This window comes from Equus przewalskii, chromosome 8 (assembly GCF_037783145.1).
Source record: "Equus przewalskii isolate Varuska chromosome 8, EquPr2, whole genome shotgun sequence".
NCBI classification, from domain to species: Eukaryota; Metazoa; Chordata; class Mammalia; order Perissodactyla; family Equidae; genus Equus; species Equus przewalskii.
The window spans coordinates 38,320,036-38,337,355 of record NC_091838.1 but is presented as its reverse complement, the minus strand read 5'-3'; the positions used below and the strand labels follow the sequence as shown (position 1 = coordinate 38,337,355).

The 17,320-nt window shown below is 35.8% G+C and overlaps 1 protein-coding gene across 3 annotated transcripts in view; it reads right to left on the bottom strand.

The window, feature by feature from the left end:
* NECAB1 (N-terminal EF-hand calcium binding protein 1) overlaps positions 1-17,320 on the bottom strand; it is a 174,292-nt gene that overhangs the window by 90,017 nt on the left and 66,955 nt on the right. For all 3 annotated transcript variants that reach the window (XM_070631712.1, XM_070631713.1, XM_070631714.1), the window contains exon 4: positions 11,894-11,919. In XM_070631712.1, coding sequence (XP_070487813.1) covers positions 11,894-11,919 — 26 coding nt within the window. The remainder of the gene's footprint in view (positions 1-11,893; positions 11,920-17,320) is intronic.

Sequence of the window (17,320 nt, the reverse complement as noted above, 5' to 3'; positions counted from 1 at the left end):
GGTTTGATCAGTGAAGGCCCCTGGAGAGAATAAAAGTTATCTTTAATTGAACCTGCTGGATAATCAGAGGGAGGGTGAACAAAGCACGGAAGCAGGTGATATCTTGTCATGTATGCAGGAGTCTGTGTCGTGCGGCATTGCTAAGAGATAAAGGACAGAAGTGGGAGATATTTAAGGAGAAAAGGCAGCAAGGAAGCAGGATGCTGAAAAATCAGTGATGAAAGAGGAAGTTAGATGTGTTGGAAATATTCCTTGCTAGGTGCTCTAAATTTTACCCTCAAGTCTAGGTCAATGTTTTTGACCGTCTGCATCAGATTCTCAAGAGAATTCTCGGGATCCTCACTGCTCAAACTGTGGTCTGTGGACCAGCAGCATCAGCATCACCTGGGATCTTGTCAGAATACCACATCTTAAGCCCACCTCAGACCTACTGAGTCAGAATCTGCATTTTAATAAGACCCCAGGTGATTAGGGGCACAATTTGTAGGCACAATTAAGTTTGAGAAGCACTGCTCTAGAATATCTTTTAGAAATGAAAATTATTAATAAGGTCTCATCTACTAAATCAGAATCTTTGGGTTGAAGACCAGGAATAATCTTATTTTACTTTCTAAAACAGGCTGGCTAGGAGATTATGATGCAGATTAAACACAAGAACCAATATGGGCAATGGGAAGCCATGGAACAATTCTGAAAAGGAGAGTGACATCCTCAAATTTTTCTATTAAGAAGATTATCCTGGATACACTGTGGAAGGTTTGGGGAATGTTGGTGGCACATCATCAGGAGAGATAAGGATAGCATCAATTGCCAGGAGTGATTTCGTCACAGAACAAGGACCACGGACCAGTGATACCAAGTTATAAGGTAGAAGTTGGCAGGAGCCTGAAATGCCAGCAATATTATCTTCATACCCCAATGCAGGAAAGGAGGGTCAGTGATGGCTTTGGAAGTGGCTGAGCTTAGACTAATATTTTATTCCTGTTATTGTGGCTCATGTTCCTTATTTGAACCAGGGTGTCACTGTGAGCTGGGCAAATGTGTTTGTCCCTAAGTTATAGCATTAGAGAGAAAGAAAGACTCAGAACAAATATTTGTTCCCTAAAACCCATTCTTTGGTAAACTAGAAGGTCCTGGAGAAAAGACCTGCTTTTATTGAATCCTGCATGTGGGTTCCATGGGCAAGAGTGAAATAGAGCTGTATTGCACATATGGAAATGTGTGGGAACCAATCCTGATCAGTTTAAGTGTAGAATCTTTGAGAAGTAAGAAGAGTCTGAACACTGCTTATAATGAAAGAGTAGAGCATGATGTATAAACAGATGTATTAAACAAGTTATCTGTCAGAAAGCAAATTATCTCCTTGTGGATTTTCAATGCAACGTCTTTTAAAAAATGCTTACTAATAAAAGTTTGTTTCTCCCTTTGCTACTGTATTTAATTGATGGTGCTTCATGGCCAAATTACAGAGTTTTTTCTATTCTGCATCTCATTCCTCCAAGTTGCTGAGTTTTCAGGACTGGCCTGAGATTTCCAAGTCAGAACCAGAGGACTCACAGTTGTCACAAAGGCCAAACTGGGAATTGGTTTCACAAAGCATTCTCATGAGTTTAGATGGATCCCACAATATGCGCCTTGCTATAGCTTCTCAAGCAGTAAAGTAGATAGGAAAGAAAATAACTGAGGGGGGAGAGAGAGAGAGAGAGAAAGAGAACCTGTGCTTTGAATAGGGAAGTCAGTTGGTTATTTCAAAATATGGATTACTTTGGGGCCAGCCCAGCGCTATAGTGGTTAAGGTCACGTGCCCCACTTCAGTGTCCTGGGGTTCATGGGTTTGGATCCCAAGCGTGAACCTACACATCACTCATCAAGCCATGCTGTTGTGGCATCCCACACACAAAAAATAGAGAAAGATTGGAACAGATGTTGGCTCAGAGCCAATCTTCCTCACCAAAAAACAAAAAGAGAGAGAGAAAAGAATATGGGTTACTTTGAAGGGTTGCAAACCAGTTTCACTCAAACTGTATACAACTCCTTTTTGTTGATTTTATAAATGTGCCAGGTAGCCATGGCTCTAACAGCCTGGAAGAGGAGTAGAGACTTCTGACTTTCTAGTACCCAGACTTGGCAGGCACAGGACCCTCAGCAGTACCCAGGCTCTGGCAATGCAAACTGGTGCTCCTCTGCAATCTGACTAAGGGTGCTCTGGGCACAACTACTTAAAGGAACCTTTAATATGAAGCTTATAGGTTTTTTAATGGGAGTTTCCTAAACCCTCAGTTTTTATACATCTTATGTATAGACTTTATCTAACTTTTAAAATAGTTTAATATTTGGTAGGTAACAGCTAACTAGATGAGAAGTTAGATTATTGAATATATCCAACCTTGCTTGTGAAGCTTTGAGATCAAGCACTCTAGCTATGTGAACTTTCATTGCCATTATTCTTCACTCCTCTATACATATCTCAAAATACTTAGCTACTAAGTTCAACATTTGTAAAAGAGTTCAGTAAAAATGAGTGAGGTTATAAAAACCTGTGTAAACTGGTTAGGATCAGGAAAGTAATAATTTTGCTCCTGGCAGATTTTAGATCACAGCTAGAAGATGGCACAAACAGAAAATCAAAGACTCAGTGTTAAGTTCAAGTATAATTACCTAAACAAAATTGAGTTATGTATTGACTAATAGGAAAGATAAAGACCTAAAGATGCTATTTAGAAAGGCCTTCACAATTATGTGAAGAGTGAATAATCATGGCATGCCTATACACTACTGGTGGGTGTGCACATTGGAAGAACTTCTTACTAAGTAATTACACTTCTAGGAATCTGCCATACAGAACTACTCGGACAGGAGAGTGAAGATAGTACAAATGACAGCATTTACTTCAATGATGATTGTCCCAGAGGAAAGTTGGAAACAACCTGAAAATCCATTAAAGGGACTTGATAGAAAAAATTAACATAAATGGGGCACTGTGGAGCCTTTTTAAATAAAATGAAGTAGAACAGTATGCAGTTGCATTGATCATATAGTATGATCTCACTGTTGAAAAAATATTTATGTGTATATATCAATGTCAATATATGCATAAAATTGTCTGGAAGGATACGTTCCAAGTAGTTAGCAGTGGAGATCAGCATCATAGAAAAAAGAGTGAGAGACTTTGACATTTTGTCTTATATACCTAATTCAATATTGTTAAATTTTAAAAAATCAAGAAAGTAATATTTAACTAAAATTAAAAATACATTTAAAAAATAAATACTTCATTTTTAATAGATTGTGAGTTCTAGGGTCCATAATTTAGTAAATTAACAAAATAAGTAAAACCAGCAGAATGGAAGTTTTAGATACCTGGACGTTTTAATTAGCTCTGCAAAAGAGCATGGAAATCTGTTTTCCATGCCAATCAAGTGCTGCCCCTCCCACGCACAAGGGGAAATTTGTGTGGGGTGTGAGTTGACATATTTCACTTACTAGCACTGAAGCATTTGGTTTTGATTAGAATCCAACTTAAATATTTACTTTATGTTCACAAAATAATGAGAAATGAAACTATACTCTGGAAACTAAAATGCATATTCTTGAACAGAGGGGAAGGATTATAACACATGATTGGGAATATAATCACTTGGTTTAAAAATATAGAGTAATTTTGTTGAATTAAAACCCCAAATACTGGATGTCATCACCATGGTGGTGTGAGAGGATCCCTTTGTCTCTCTCTTTCAATCTACAGTGAGTAAAAACCATAACCCAACAAAAGCTACTTTGTCCAACACACAGGATGCCAAAGAGATCCACATATTGGTACATATGGAGGTGAGTGGATTAGAACATAGAGAGGAGGCAAAAGAGGGGAACAGCAGAGGCAATGGCCCAGGACCCTGGACCCCTGGCCATGGCACCTGTGCCACTCATCCCCAGCCTCAGAGAATCCAGTAGGTGGTAGCAGAGGTGTACATGCAACTCTGGCCAGTCAGCCAGTTGTGGCTGCACCGGTGGCCACGGAGAGTGAAGCAGCAGCATAGGTGGAAGCCTCTGATTCCAGGCCCCTGGCTGTGGCTCAAAACCTGGTAGCAGCAGCCAAGGTGCACACAGAACTCCAAAATCTCAATTGCAGAGGCACCTGCAACCACAAAGTATCAAACAACAGCAGAGGTGGTGCCCTGTGAACCAAGTTTCCCCACTCCCCCTGTCCCACTGACAGAGGCAGAGCTTCTGACCCAGGTGATCTGGGATGCAGGAGAGGCATCAGCCTTTGCTGTACCCTCAGCAGCAAAGCCAGTGACCACAGCAATACCAGCAACAGCAAGGCATCAGTGATCCCCAGAGGTGCAGGTAATGATGACAACAGTACCAGTGACACCCCAAACAGAGGCAATGGAGAGTGGAATGTGCAGATTTTCAAATATAGCCAGAGGTAGCTCAGGTAAGAGAAACCAAAAATTAGCACTATAGCACCACCTACTGAAAAACAAAGAGGGCCTCTAACTTCCAATTGGTTGAATAGTTGGAATAAAAACAAAGCTATACCTAAATAAGAAAAGCGTTGGCTACAACAAATGCACCAGACAAGGAATAACTCAGCAAGCACCACAAAAAGCCATGGTAACACAGCATCACAAAAAGGAAAACAATAATTCTCCAGAAACCAAATAAAGTCATGGGAGATGTGATTTAATTGATAAAGAATTCAAAAACAGCTGTCATAAGGAAACTCAATGAGCCACAAGAAAACTCAGAAAGAAAGTTCAGTGAGCTCAGGAATAAAATCAATGAACAGAAGGAATACATTACCAAAGAGATTGAAACTCTAAAGAACCAAACAAACTTTCTGGAGCTAAAGAACTCAATAAATGAGATGAATAATGCATTAGAAAGCACTGGAAATAGAGCAGATTATATGGAAGAGAGAATTAGTGAGCTTGAAGATAGAAACTGACAAATGATGCAGGTAGAAGAGGAGAGAGAATTAAGGTTTGTTGTTTTTTTTAAAAAATGCAGAAATTCTACAAGAATTATCTGACTACTTTAGAAAGGGCAACATTTTGATAATGGGTATTCCAGAAAGGGGCAGGGAGGAGAAAGAGAGAAGGGGGCAGAGAGCTTATTTATAGAAATAATAGATGAGGCCTTCCCAAGCTGGTGGAAAGAATGGATATACAAATCCATGAAGCTAACAAAACAGCCAGTTACCTCAAAGCAAAAAGGCCTTCTTCAAGATACATGATAATAAAACTGTACAAAGTCAATGACAAAGAACAAATATTAAAGGCTGCCAAGGAGAAAAGAATCCCACAATAACCTAGAAGAAAACCTCCATTAGGCTATGAGCAGATGTCTCGGCAGAAAATCTAGAGGCCGGCAGAGAGTGGAAGGATATATTCAAAACATTGAAAGATAAAAAGTGTCAAGCAAGAATACTCTATCTAGCAAAGTTATCCTTCAGATATGAAGGAGAAATAAAGGCTTTCCCAGACAAAAAAAAAGCTGACGTAGTTCATTGCCATTAGAACCTGCCTTAAAGAAATGTTGACAGGAGCTCTCCTACCTGAAACAAAAAAGCAAAAGTATATAAAGCTTTGAGCAAGATGATAAATAGACAGAATCTGAAAATTGCAATGCTATATTCGAATAGGTTAGCGAACATTCTATTATAACATAAAGGTTAAAGGGAAAAGAAGCACTAAAAATACTATAACCACTTTAACTTGATCGCAAACTCACAAGAAAAAAATGGATAATTTGTAACAACAAAAACATGAAAAGGGAAGAGGAAAAGGATGGAATTTGCAAAGGAATATGAAGATAAGATGCTATCAGCAGAAAAAGGACTATCTTATCTATGAGATCTTTTATACAAACCTCATGGTAACCACAAAACAAAAATTCACAGCAGAGACACAAAACATAAAGAGGAAACTGAGAAACACATCACAGTAAACCAAACGCAAGTGGCAGATAGAAAACACAAGGAAAAAGAAACAATGGAAATATAGAACAACCAGAAAACATAAGATAAAATTGCAGTATTAAGCTCTCATATATCAATAATCACTATAAACGCAAATGGACTGAATTTATCCATCAAAAGACACCGAGGGGCTAGATGGATTAAGAAACAAGACCCAGCAATATGCTGCCTCCAGGAAATACATCTCAGCTCTAAAGACAAACATAGGCTCAGGGTGAAGGGATGGAAGACGATACTCAAAGCAAATGGCAAACAAAAGAAAACAGGTGTAGCAATATTTATGTCAGACAAAATAGACTTCAAGCCAAAAAAGACAACAAGAGACAAAGATAGTCATTATATAATGATAAAAGGGATATTCCACCAAAAAGGCATAACATTTATTAATATATATGTACCTGACATAGGAACAACAAAGTAAATAAAGCAATTATTAACTGACCTAAAGGGAGAAATTGACAGCAACACCATAATAGTAGAGGACTTTAATACTCCACTTACATCAACGGATAGATTGATCCAGACAGAAGGTCAACAGAAACATTGACCTTAAATGAAACATTATACCAGATGGACCTAATAGATATATATAGAACATTCCACCCAAATACATATTCTTCTCAAATGCACATGGAACATTCTCAAAGATAGACCACATGTTGGGAATGAAAACAAGTCTCAATCAACTTAAGAAGATTTAAATCATATCAAGCATCTTTTCTGACCACAACTGTATGAAACCAGAAATCAACTACAAGAAGAAAGCTGGAAAAGTCACAAATATGTGGAGACTAAACAATATACTACTGAACAACTATTGGATCAATGAATAAATCAAAGGAGAAATTAAAAAAGTACCTGGAGACAAATGAAAATGAAAACACAACATACCAAAAGTTATGAGATGCAGCAAAAGTGGTACTAAGAGGGAAACATTTTTTTGAGGCCTAGCTCAAAAAACAAGAAAAATCTCAATCTAACACCACACCTAAAATAACTAGAAAAGAACAAATGAAGCCAAAAATCAGTCAGAGGAGGGAAATAAAAATCAGAGTGCAAATTAGAAATAGAGACTAAAAAGACAACAGAAAGGATCAATGAAACTAAGACCCGGTTTTTTGAAAAGATAAACAAAATTGACAAACCCTTAGCTGGACTCACTAAGAAAATAAGAGGAGGCTCAAATAAGTAAAATCAGAAATGAAAAGAGGAGCAATTACAAAGGAGACCACAGAAATAAAGGATTATAAGAGAAAACTATGAAAAAGTATATACCAACAAATCAGAGAACCTAGAAGAAATTGATAAATTCTTAGAATTGTATAAACTCCCAAAACTCAATCAATAGGAAATAGAGAATCTGAATAGACCAATCACAATAAAAAGATTTAAATAGTAATCAAAAACCTCCCAAAAAATAAAAGTTCAGGACTGTAAACCTTCTCTGTGAATTTTACCAAACATTCAAAGATTTAATACCTATCCTTCTCAAATTCTTCAAAAAAACTGAAGACATGGGGATGCTTCCTAGCTCATTTTACAAGGTTAACATTACCCTGATCCTGAAATCATACAGTGACAGATAAAAAGAAAAATTACAGGCCAATATCACTGATGAACATAGATGCAAAAATCCTCAACAAAATATTAGCAAATCAAATACAACAATACACTAAAAGCCTCATACACCACGATGAAGTGTGATTTATTTCTGGGATGCAGGGATGTTCAACATCTGCAGATCAATCAATGTGATACACCAGATTAACAAAATGAGGACTAAAAGTCACATGATCATCTCAATAGATGCAAAGAAAGCATTTGACAAGATTCAACATCCATTTATGATAAAAACTCTATATAAAATGGTTACAGAAGGAAAGTGCCTCAACATAATAAAGGACACATATGACAAACCCACAGCTAACATCATACTCAGTGGTGAAAAACAAAGCTATTCCTCTAAGAACAGGAACAAGACAAGGATGCCCATTTTCACCACTTTTATTCAACATAGTATTGGAAGTCCTAGTCAGAGCAATTATGCAAGAAAAACAAATAAAAGGTATCCAAATTGGAAAAGAAGTAAAACTTTCACTATTTGCAGATGATATGATTTTATATATAGAAAACTCTAAATAAACCACCAAAAAACTATTAGAAATAATTAACAAATACAGTAAAGTTGCAGGGTACAAAATCAACCTACAAAAACGAGTTGCATTTCTATACACTAACAATGAACTAGCAGAAAGAGAAATCAATACAATCCCATTTACAATCACAATAAAAAGAAAAGACATGCCTAGGAATAAATTTAACCAAGGAGGTGAAAGACTTGTACACTGAAAACTATAAGACATTATTGAAAGAAACTGAAGATGACACAAAGAAATGGAAAGATATTCCATGCCCATGGACTGGAAGAATAAACATAGTTAAAATGTCCATGTTAACTAAAGCAATCTACAGATTCAATGCAACCCCCATCAAAATCCCAAGAACGCTTCTCATGGAAAGAGAACAAAGAATCCTAAAATCTATATGGAACAAGAAAAGACCCCAAATAGACAAAGGAATCCTGAGAAAAAAGAACAAAGCTGGAAGTATCACACACCCTGATCTCAAAATATACTACAAACCTATAGTAATCAAAACAGTTTGGTGCAGGCAGAAAAAACACACAGAGATCACTGGAACAGAACTGAGAGCCCAGAAATAAATCAACACATTTATGACAGCTAATTTTTGACAATGGGGGCAAGAACGTACAATGGGGAAAGTCTCTTCAGTAAAGGGTGTTAGGAAAACTGAAGAGCCACATGTGAAAGAAAGAAGGTAGACTATTACCTTATACCATACACAAAAATTAACTAAAAATAGATTAAAGACTTAAATGTAAGATGTGAAACCATAAAACTCCTAGAGGAAAACATTGGCAGTATGCTCTTTGACATCAGCCTTAGCAGCATCTTTTTGAATATGTCTCCTCAGAGAAGGGAAACAAAAGAAAAAAATAAACAAATGGGACTATATCAAACTAAAAAGCTCCTTCATGGGAAAAGAAACCATCAACAAAATGAAAAGACAGCCTACTGACTGTGAGAAGACATTTACAATTCATATATTCAATAAGGGGTTAATATCCAAAATATATAAAGGACTCATACAACTCAACAAGAAAAACAGCCCAATTAAAAAATGGAGGAGCTGAACAGACATGTTTCCAGAGAAGATACACAGATGGCCAACAGATATGTGAAAAGATGCATTTTTAGGGAAATGCAAATCAAAACCACAATGAGATATCACCTCACGTCAGAATGAGGTATCGTCACCCGTCAGAATGGCTCTTCTTAAAAAGACAAGAAATAACAAGTTAGAGAGGATGTTGAGAATAGGGAACCCTCATACATTGCTGGTGGGAAAGTAAATTGATGCAGCCACTATGGAAAACAGTATGGAGGGTACTCAAAAAATTTAAGATAGAACTATCATATGACTCAGCTATTCCATTTCTGGGTATTTATCCAAAGAACACAAAAACACTAATTTTAAAAATTTATATACACTCCTATGTTCCTTGTAGCATTATTTATAATAGTCAAGATTCGGAAACAACCTAAGAGCCCATTGACAGATAAATGAATAAAGAAGATGTAGTGCATCTATACAATGGAATACTACCCAGCCATAAAAAAGATGAAGTCTTGCCATTTGCAACAACATGGATGGACCCTGATGGTATTACACTAAGCAAAATAAATCATACGGAGATAGACAAATACTGTATGATTTCACTCATACAGTGGAAGATAAAACAACAACAAACAGACAAACAAATAGGTAAAGAACAGATTGGTGGTTACCAGAGGGGAAGAGGGGTTTAGGGCAGGCAAAAGGGGTAAAGGGGCACATTGTATGGTGATGGATGGCAACTAGACTTTCGGTGGTGAACACAATGTAGTGTATACAGAAGTCGAAATATAGTGATAAACACCTGAAAACTTATATAATGTTATAAACCACTGTTACCTCAAAAAAATGTACATACCTCAATTAAAAAAACTTTATTTCTAAAAAATGCTAACCATCAAACCCCCCCCCAAAAAAAAACTCATATTCTAGTTCCCCAACTAACACTATGGGAGAAAATTATAGCCAAAGCCTTTTCAATAAATGCAGAGTAGGTTCCTAATCTAGTTCTACTATTATAGAAGACAAACTAAAAACATTTTTTGTGGAGATAACATACTATCGTACAAAGATAGAGGATCATGTAATACTCCTTAATGTCAATAGGTAAGTAACACAGCAAATAAAGAAGAACCACTAAACGTTATCTTAAAAGTTCTTATAACAGTTTGCTTTTTCATGAGCCTTGTCTATCCAGGCAATGTTAACTAGAAAACAAAAAAAATTATCTGAATGATGTGAGGAAATGATTACTTTGCCCCAACACCTCCACACATTTAAGGCAAATATGCTCCCATGCTCATGAAGTTATCAATATAGTCTTCCCAGTTCTCTATTTCATCTCTCCTCTGGCAGGGACTGTCTGCACATGAGAATGGACCACAACCTGACCTTTATAGTGACTGCTAATCATCCTAAAGCCTGGTGGCCTTTGGTCCACCTGGGCCCTTTGGCCTACTTGGCACAGTTTAATACCCATGTGGATGGGTCATGGTCTGATTGCACATGAAAGCATGTCAGGATGTTTCCTGTTTTTCGCTGCTAGCATTTCATAACTAACAAAAGCATGACCTGATTTGGTACCAAAAAACTTTATTTCTGTATAAATGTATCTTGCTTTTCAGTTGGATTCTTCTCAGTGAATATGAGATAGACACTATGCGGGGAGAGGAAACAGCTTTTTATGATCACTGGAAAATTTGAAAGTTTATGGTTGGTGATTATCATATTTGTTTTGTTTAGAGTTACTGTCTTAAAATCCTGTATTCTGATATTTTGTCCTGGCATGACATCTCTTGGTGTTGCACTACCATTTTGATGAAACGTAAGATGATCACTCTTGACTATTATAAAATCACCCTTTTGACGGTTTTGGTAAACTGCACATCTGTAAGATTTATAAGATATTCAGGAAGTGCTTGTTGCTTCAATTAGGAGTTTCAAAGAAACTCACCTCTAACCATCAAATTTATTTTAAGTAGCCTAGACAATAAGATCAAACTTGGACAAAGGTGTTACCTTATACATTTATCTTAAAAGATACAACTTGAAACTTTCCAGTTTTCAGAGAAATACGGCTGTTTCAAATTGAATAGTCTTACAATGCTCTATTACGTTTTCATTACAAAGAATAAATCTCAAAAATATTTGCCTTTCTACCTTTCTAGGCTCTGACTTTTGTCTCCAACCACAAAGATGAAGAAAATAAATGAAGAGGTCATTAAATTAGGAATTTATAAAGATTTCTCTCTCTCCATTGAATCACTTGTTTTGCAAGTGACATTTTAAATTCCAGAATAGTTTAGGGCAGGTATGGGACAAAGTTGTTTCTAAACGTCAAGTGGTCAGCTTTGCAAAACAGTAACAAAAGGATTTGCACAATATATTTGAAGAGAATAATGAAGTTTTATTAAACATCAATTTAAAAATATATTTAAACTGGTGGAGAATTTGCTTTCCTGAAACTGCGTACCCATTTCAATAACAATTCTCTTTCCATTAACAAATTAATGAGGCCCAACTCTTTCCACAGTGAAATATACACTTGAGTAAAACTCACTGATAAAGTAATCCCTTGAGATCTTGATTATCTTTTATTTTATTTCAGAACTCCTAATCTATGACATTAATTCAGGGTATGTGGAAATATATAAGACAGTGTTCTTTTTCATTCTAAAGTAAGTAACGAATTTAACTGGTCTTAAAGAAACTTACCACAGAGTTCTTCTGTGTCAAGATTGCTGAAAAGATAAAAAGAAAAAGTATTACTTTGGTAATATTTAAGTTTTTAAATAGTTAAATACAGTTATTCCACCAATCTATATTATGTTAACAGATGATGTGTGGTTATGGTATTTCTCTTATAAATTCTACATTGTTTAAATAGTCAATAAGTTATTAACAATGATTATGTCAGATTCTGTCTTTGAACAAATAATCCCTGGGATTTGTGTGTCCCCCAGTATCATGCTGGGGGAATATTGCATGATGGTGAAGAATGTAGGCTCCAGAGGCAGAATGTCTGAGTTCAAATCCTGACTCTACCATTTACCATCTATGTGACCCTAAGTACCCTGGGTACTTCATGTCTCTGTGTCTCAAATTCTCAGCCCCAAGATGAGGATAATAATAATTTCTGTTTCATAGGGATGCCACAGTATTTAAATGAGTTAATACACATAAAGCAGCTAAAGGACTAACTACCAAAAAGTAAGCACTTTAATAAATGTTAGCTATCATGATTCCTGATATGGTAGAACTGCTAAAACCTCCAAATCTAAATCAATCTTTGAGGCAAGTTTGATTCAATGCTTATTTCAAATGGTTTCTAGCACATAACAAAGAGTTACGTGGCTCAATATTTACATGTATACTATAGCCACTCATTACTCTTATGAAGATAAATGCAAAACCTCCAGATGAAATGTTAGCAGATGTAATACATTACCATAAGAATAATGCCTTGACCGAGGAAGATATGGTACAGGAATGTAAAAATGGTCCAAAATCAAGCAATAAATCAATATAATCTATTAATCATAACTAAAAGGAGAAAAACCATCATAGTAACAAAACTAAATGGAAATTTAATAAAATTCAACAGCCATTCCTGGTTTTTAAAAGTTTAAATGAAATTGGAATTGAAGTAAACCTCTTAAAGATGATGAAGACTACTAAAAATCAACTTCAAACATCAATTAACTGAAACTCTTTGACTTTATACACCTGTAACATGTCAAAGCTCAATGTAAATAAACCTCACAATCCAGTTCTCCTTTAAGTATCAGTCAGGGTTGTTGGACAAGAGAGACACTGGTGTAAACATCCAAACATTGGGTCTTTTTACCAGCTCCATCACTAGTTTTGTTATGTAATTTTAAACTCAGGATTTTATCTGAAGACATTGAATATTTGATCTTGGATAAATAATATCTCCATACTTAAGTAAATCTTTTTGTAAAGTAGTATTTGCCATCAGACACAATATGTAAAGTTTTCTGCAGTAGTTTTGGTGTGAATTTCTGTTCATTCATTCATCCCACAAACATCATTGCTGTGTGCCAGGCACTGTTCTAACTGCCATAGATACATCAGGCTGCAACAGAAACTGAGATGACTATCACAGATCACTTGTGTCTAGTATCTCAGTTTAGAGGTAGACTCCTACAGTAAATAAATAACTAGAAGCAATAAAATAGCTGATACAGGGGGAAGTGGTTAACTGGCAAAAGGTATTAGGGACTACATCATAGAGGATAAAATTTAGGGGGCTAAATCTCAAAGGTTAAATATGAGTAGAAATGGCAGACAAAGGACGAACATTCCAGTTAGAAGAAACACTATTCGCAATAAAAATTAAGAATGTGAGGAGTAAGTCATGAAATTTCTAAACAATTCAGAAAACTGAGTAGTTCTTTGGCTGCAACATAAGTCATTAAACAAGAAAGGAATTAAACAATGAAAAGCCTCATGTGATAATTTAAGAAGTTTCTACTTTATCTTTCTGTCAATTTGGAATCACAGAAGAATTTAAAGAAGACAAGTGACATGATCAGATTTACACTTTAAGAAGGTCACTGACGGATGGGTTAAGATTAGACAGAAAGAGGGTGAAAAGGAGTCCAAGAGATCAGTTTGGAAGTTATTACTACAGTCTGAGCCAGTTGTTCCCAGAACGGGGCATACAACTCAAGGGATGTGCAAGACCATCCACTGGGGGCAAGAAGAAATACTTGAAATTTTATTTGTATTTATTATTAAGCTTACATTTTTTTCACTTTTTTGTGCAATTTTATAATGTATAAATATTAATACAATGGTGCATACATATAATTATTTATAAATAAATCTATAGTTATATCAGGATTTCAAGCTAAAAAGCATTAGTTAATGGGGGCTTGATCAAGAAGAATCAGGAGTTTTAGGAATGATAGGTAGGGATGGGAAGAGGGGAAAAAGATGAATAGATAGATGTGAAGGATTTTGAGGTAAAACCACAAAACTTGGAAAGTTTTTGGATTCAGAATTAGATAGCGTAGAAATATTTAGTAGTATCATTTCCAACAGTTTGGTCATTAAGACATGTCATTCCCCAACCTTTGTGTTTTCACAGAACTTCAGACTTGAAAACATTAAAGGTCACTTTGTTTTTGTATTTCTTTTCCTCAGAATGGTTCGCAGGTTCCTAATGAGATTTATTTTTAATTTAAAAGGAAAAAACAGCCCCAATCCAATACTGAAAATTAAATTACATGGAATATATCAGAAAACATAGTATTGAGAGTAATGTGCATGGCATTAGCTCTACCTGTTCCTTAATAAAAGACCACTTTTGTAAAGTGCTACAGCGTTGTCACCTCAATGCTCCCTTATTGAGCTGCTTCTGTGCTATGTTGCTTGTGGTAGGTAGTAACACCAGTTCTTTTCACAGCAGGCTTACGTGGGTGAATTCTAGTGGAATTGATTTCTTACTGAGATATATTTTCATCCTGTGATAACATGGGATTTTAAAGGAATATTAAGCCATAGACAAACCTCAAGTATATCTGATAGCATGTGATATTTTCCTGTTTCTTTTCATGTTTATAGCAAGAATCCCTATAATCTTTTAGCTATGCCATATATTTTTTAAAAAATCTAAATGAAAAGAATGAATACTAGTTACAACGTGAACATATTCTCATTGAAACAGAACCAGAATGGGTTCTCAGCTAGACACCAAGGAGAGGTAAAGAACAAGGACGTTCGTTGCAACCTGATTGACAAATGTGGAAAAAAATGGAAATAAACTAAATGTTCATGAGATGAATAAGTAAATTGTGTATCATTATACAATCATTAAAATGTATCTGAAGAGTTATCAATAGCTTGGAAAATGCTTATGTTTAACAGTTGTGTAAAAATATCAAACCAGCTTTAAATAGTATATATAGAATGATAAAAAATGTGTACATTAAGGGCTTGAGAGAAAGTGAGCAACAATGTCAAGAGTGCGCCACATTGTTTCTGGATGCTAGGACTTTGGGTGGGTATATAATTTTCCAAATCTTTGTTTTCTTTCATCATTAGAAGCTTTCATTCATAATGGGAAAAATAAATTCTGGGATTAAAACCAGAAGAAATCAGGAAAAGTAAGAGATGTTAAGCATAAAAAGGTTCATAGTTATTCTGTTCATATTATTTAACTTATTACGAGTCTACTCGGTACAATTTGCATTAGATATGTCAGTTTGGACCCACCACTCAATTGTGCAAAAAGCACCATTCTGACATTCCTAGTAGAACAATGACACACCATACACAGTTAAACACCATTCATTTACAACTCTTAGGGGCAGTTAAAGTTGTTTTGACTCTTCTGTGTTGGGCACTTTAAGTTCTGATGAACTAAACTACTATCCTAAGAAGTATGTTTACTGTTCAGGAAAAGAGAAAATATTTGGGACACAGACTGATTTCTACTTGGAAATTCAGAATCTTTCTAATTCACCTTTTTATATGCCAGCTCTCAGTTCTTGGGTTATACCTCAAAACAATTTTAAATTCAGGTGAAATAATATTCACCTGAATATTAGTTATCTCTTTAAAGTATTTTTCTACAGATTTAGCTACCTTTACTGTTTTCAACTTATAAATAAGAACAAAGGATGGTGACTATATTACTGAAAAACCACCATTCTAAACTCTTCCTTTGCTTCTCTTGATTCTATTCAAGACTTTTTAGCTTCCTCATCTTCAAAATTAAAGTTTCCATACACCGTGGATCTTAGCAGGAATCTTTAAATTCTGAGTCCTAGCTCACATGTTACTGAGCTTCCTGTTCATCACTGACCAGTCTAAACATTACCAGTGCAAAATGATTTTCTTTTTCAGTTGGCAAAACAGTTCACTAAACACTGCTAACCTCCTTAATAACCCAAAGGAGTTAATTTTGGCTTACACAGATATTTACTTCTAGACAGTATTTGAGGCAAGGAGACTGTGACTCAATGAACAACATGCTTACTCTCTGATGGAAGTGTGGTGATACTCATGTTGGCTTACTGCCAGACTAGCAGACTGGCTAAGTAACAAATATGCTTAGCCATCATTGCATTCTTTGCTTTACAAAGAAATATTATGATCTCCCAATTCACTAAGGATAATCTGAGCAGAATATCTTTCCAATATCATCAGTGCAAACGTGTTAAGCTAGTTCTGACACACTAAACAAAATAGCACTAAAGAAAATCAACAGAAGCAGTACTGGGAGATTAAAAGAATGATAAAGTACTTGATCTTGCAAATATGTTGGAACAGTATTTAACTCCATGAACTGTATTTGCAATTGGTCATACAAGGGTCTGGTAAATTGCAGAGGGATAAGGCAGATTGTGGGAAAGACTGTGACCTAGAATTGGATGTGGCCCTGTGATAGATCAAATGCTGCTGATATAAACCAAGCTGAGATGGGAGAATTCAAGCTAGAGGACTGTAGTGACATAACAATGGCCAAAAGGATTTCAGGAACAAATTGTATCCAGTTATCTCAGCAGGCAGGGGCAGGTGATTTTAGTCACCAGAGTCCTGAGCCGACAACTGAACACTAGAGTCTAGCGTGAATACAGGTCCCTGCTGGTAGAAGAACAGGAATACTACATGGGTAATTGAATAGGGACTTGGACTGTGCGATGAGCCAAGAAAATCAAAACCAGGATAGAAATGGAGATGGTCTTTTTTCCTTTACATTTAAAAAAAACTTTTTCCAATATTGAGGTATGATCAACAAATAAGAATTATATATAAGTTGTACAATGTGATTTTTTAAAAGACATACAACGTGATGATTTAATACGGATATATTGTGAAATGATTACTACAGTCAAGTTAATTAACACATCTATCACCTCACAGAGTTACCAGTTTTTCTTTTTAGATTCATTCTTAGAATCAAAACAGTCAGTTGTCAGAAGCAAGACAATGAGTAAGGCCAGGTTATCAACATAGTGTGACATGATGTTGAGGCCCAGCACACTGAATGAACACTGATAAGAGCTCTGTAAATCCTTTCTGCTGAAGGCCATAATTGTTCCTAGAACACAGAGTGGGTTAGGCCCTGTAACCACAGACTAAATGGTCCCAAGTATATAGAGGTGAGGGCTA